The sequence below is a fragment of the Brachypodium distachyon genome, chromosome 4 (genome assembly GCF_000005505.3).
Source record: "Brachypodium distachyon strain Bd21 chromosome 4, Brachypodium_distachyon_v3.0, whole genome shotgun sequence".
Classification (NCBI taxonomy): Eukaryota; Viridiplantae; Streptophyta; class Magnoliopsida; order Poales; family Poaceae; genus Brachypodium; species Brachypodium distachyon.
In genome coordinates this window covers 41,224,021-41,227,641 of record NC_016134.3, presented here as the reverse complement: position 1 = coordinate 41,227,641, position 3,621 = coordinate 41,224,021, and the positions used below count along the sequence as shown (strand labels likewise).

At 54.7% G+C, this 3,621-nt stretch overlaps 1 protein-coding gene across 1 annotated transcript; it reads left to right on the top strand.

Annotated features, from left to right (window-relative positions):
- Positions 1–831: 831 nt before the first annotated feature.
- Positions 832–3,045, top strand: LOC100836378 (protein SHI RELATED SEQUENCE 1). Its single transcript, XM_014902184.2, has 2 exons — positions 832–2,081; positions 2,213–3,045. The coding sequence occupies exons 1-2, from the start codon at positions 1,478–1,480 to the stop codon at positions 2,638–2,640; spliced, it is 1,032 nt and encodes a 343-aa protein (XP_014757670.1). The 5' UTR covers positions 832–1,477; the 3' UTR covers positions 2,641–3,045.
- The last annotated feature ends 576 nt before the right edge of the window (positions 3,046–3,621 follow it).

Sequence of the window (3,621 nt, the reverse complement as noted above, 5' to 3'; positions counted from 1 at the left end):
TCCCCCACATTGGCTAGTTCTTCCTCTTCACAATCGCGAGTTGCAAAATTCCCCAAGCCATTGTCGAATGCTTTATCCCATTGACGATAATAAATTTGACGCAACAGACTCAATGAAAAAATCAGAGACATCAACAAAATTAACAATTGTGCTATCTAAAGAGAGAACAACACGAGCACAAGAATGTGTCGCCTTATTATCGGTTCTCCTAACAAAGCACAACTTGAAACCCTGAAAAGAGAAGACCCACTACTTCATGTCCTATCTGATGTGGCCACACCCGGCATATAAATCCTATAAACATCCTCTAAGATTCCTACAAACGGAACGAGCCTTACTATCCCAGGAATTACGACAGTCTGGGAGAGGGATTTTGGAAGAGGTTAACTTGGGAGGAATAAGATGAAGTTCCAATATCTCCAGTTAAAATGTGAATGTCTAGAACAGGGACGTGGCTTCATTTCGAGTCAGCTATTCCCTCGACAACCAAACGAAAACAACGAATTGTTATTTTCTGCAGGAAAAAAACAACTATTTATGTTTTTCTCGTGTATTTTCATTCTCTTGCATATTCCAAAACTAAAAAATCCAATCGGTGCTGGTTGGCACAAGCATGCTGACTTTGTACACTTTGGAAGGCGTGTGCATTAATTCGACGCAGAAGGCGGCCGTTGCCAATAAAAACTCTCTTAAAGAAAGCTTTTACAAAGTCGAGTTGAATATTGCATTTGACTCTTGTGATGAGCTCGCGGTCGCGGACATGCTGCACGTTATAGTGGCAGCTGGATTCCGGAGCACGCCATGATACGGCGCGCGCGCGGCAGACAAACATTTACTCGTACATTCCATCCGATCCAGTCCAGTCCAACCATGCCAGGGCCGGCAGGCCCTCCGGGGCCGCCTTGCGCCATGCTTATTCTATTGCGCCACTGTGGTAAGGTACTACCACCCTTCGCTTTCCACAATCCCTCGCATTCTCGCAACCAGTCGCCCGCCCGCCGCGACGCCGCGTTGCTCTGTTGGGCGCCTCCCTGCCTACTCTATCTCCCTCGCATTCCCTCGCTCGGCTGTGCAAACTCCAACCACGCATAGGGAGGGGGAGAGAGAGAGAGAGTAGAAAGGAGAGAGCACTGAGGTCGAAGCAGCAGCAGGCAGGGGCAATAAATGGCAGTTTAGGTGCGCGCAGGCACCATGGCGGCGTAGCAGGCCCTCTCTGTCGCCTCCACCGTCTTAACTCCCCTCCTCCCTCGAACCCCACCTCACTCAGCTCGCTGCGGCCACGCCACGCGGATTTACTCCCCCTCGATCTCCTCGATCCTCTCCTACTTCCTCTACACACTTTGGGGCGCCGGCCGCATCGATCGAGATATAGCTAGCGGCGTGCGTGTAGTAGCCGCCACGGCCGGCGCGTCGGTAGCACCGCACTAGGGATCAATCAACGAGAAGGATCGGTCGATCGGCATATGGATTTGTCCCCATGGCGGGGTTCCCTCTAGGCGGCGGCGGGGGCGGCGGCGGAAGCAGCCCCGCGGCGCCGTCGTCATCGTCCGCGCACCACCACCACCACCACCACCAGCCCTCCTCCGCCGACGTGTCCGCCTTCCTCTACACCACCGCCAGCCGTGGTGGCGGCTTCCAGCTCTGGGGCCAGACCCAGCCGCAGCACGAACAGCAGCAGCAGCTCACGCACCCGTTCTACGCGTCCAACCTCATCCGCTTCGCCCCCGACCCCGATGACCTCCCCTCCGCTGCCGCGCACTCGCTCGCGGGCGGCGCGTCCTCGTCCACGTCGTCCCGGGGCGGCGGCGCCGGGGGCGGCCTGAGCTGCCAGGACTGCGGCAACCAGGCCAAGAAGGACTGCTCGCACCAGCGGTGCCGCACCTGCTGCAAGTCCCGGGGCTTCGCCTGCGCCACCCACGTCAAGTCCACCTGGGTTCCCGCCTCCAAGCGCCGCGAGCGCCAGCAGCAGCTCCTCGCTCTCGCCGCCTCCGCCGCCATGGCCGGCCCTTCCTCCGGAGATCGAGACCCCTCTAAGCGCCCTCGCGCGCGCATCTCCAGAACCACCCCCACCACTTCCTCAGGTACCTGGCATCAGTTTACTACTACTGCCACATGCTGCATACAACCTATAGCTGCACCTCGTCTCCATGAACGATCTGGCTAGGATCTGACGCCAGCTAGCGAAAAAATTGTTGTTTTTCTTTTCTTCCAGGGGATCAGCAGATGGTGACTGTGGCGGAGCGGTTCCCCCGCGAGGTGAGCTCGGAGGCGGTGTTCCGCTGCGTGCGCCTCGGCCCGGTCGACGTGGCGGAGGCGGAGCTCGCGTACCAGACCACCGTCAGCATCGGCGGCCACGTGTTCAAGGGCATTCTGCACGACGTCGGCGCCAACAACAACGCTGCCGGCGCTTCTGCGGCCGCCGTGTGTGGCGGCGGCAGCGGCGACTACCAGTTCAGGCTCACGGGCGACGTGTCGCCGCCAAGCAGCGCGGCCGCGGCGGGAGGCGAAGCAGCCGGAGGCGGCGGCGGCGGCAACGTCGTTGCGTCATCGGCTGTGGTCATGGACCCATACCCGACGCCCGGCCTCTACGGCTCGTTCCCGGCCGGCGCGCCCTTCTTCCACGGCCACCCGAGACAGTGAGAACGTGTCATGTAACGCCGTGCCTCTCCCATCATCCATGCTGCATCTCCTTTTCCTTCGATCTCTTGTCAAATTCTCCGTAGCCGGCCGATGCATAAACTGATGCTCCTTCGACCTTCGCTAGAGCTAGCCTACCTAGCTAGTTTAATTAATTAGGCGCCATAATTTAGACCTTCCTCTAGCTTCTTGGGAGCATCTGAGACGATCAGTTTGTCAGTAACATACCCCTGTCAGATCGAAGCAAATCATTCGAAATCCGACAGTTAGGATCTCGGGAATTAAGCATGATTTCTTGCATTGTTCTAGCTTGTTTTTTTTTTGTCCCTTCTGGTTCTTGAATTGACTGTTAATTATTGAATCTTTATTTTTCTTGGGAGTAATATAAGGTGTCCTTGTTTTTTGCCATGGAGCTAGTAGCTTCTATCTGTCTTGCACAAGGTGCGACCACACTTCGCTTTACTCTACTCGTTTTTACCTTTGCTCTTCAAAAGCTGCGCCCTAGAAACCTAGTTGGCTTTAATTGGAAGAGCTCGCTTGGATCCAACTATGTCGTCGCATCATCTGAAGTAATCCGTGCGTTGTTCAATTGTTTATGCGAGATTAGTCTGGTGGATCATATTCTGAAAGAAAAAAATTTGATTCATCGTATGCTCATCAGGGGAACAGTAGAATTGGGAAAATATAGGACAAAATGATAGCTGATTGGGAGTTGTGAGTCTGTTACCGATCGAGCCATGCATGCGCCGATCCGTTGCTTGATCTGGGATCGAGTTTCTTTCATGTTTACGAGAGTTTAATTTGCAGAATGGAGGTGATGACTGATTGGTCTCACATTGTCGTGCTCTTCCTCTCATGATTTCATGATACTGTCAGTTCTTGCAATACTGCGTGCCTTCTGAGCATGTTCCATTTCGGAGGGTGCAACCAGCGTATGTTCAGTTCGATGAGCTCTTTTCTCGGATAACCAGTAACATTTATCGG

What these genes read in the sequence shown, in the direction of transcription:
- LOC100836378 (XM_014902184.2), top strand. Translation starts at nt 1,478, where the DNA reads ATGGCGGGGTTCCCTCTAGGCGGCGGCGGGGGCGGCGGCGGAAGCAGC. An exon ending in CACCCCCACCACTTCCTCAG is followed by an intron (nt 2,082 to 2,212) that starts GTACCTGGCATC and finishes CTTTTCTTCCAG; the next exon opens with GGGATCAGCAGATGGTGACT.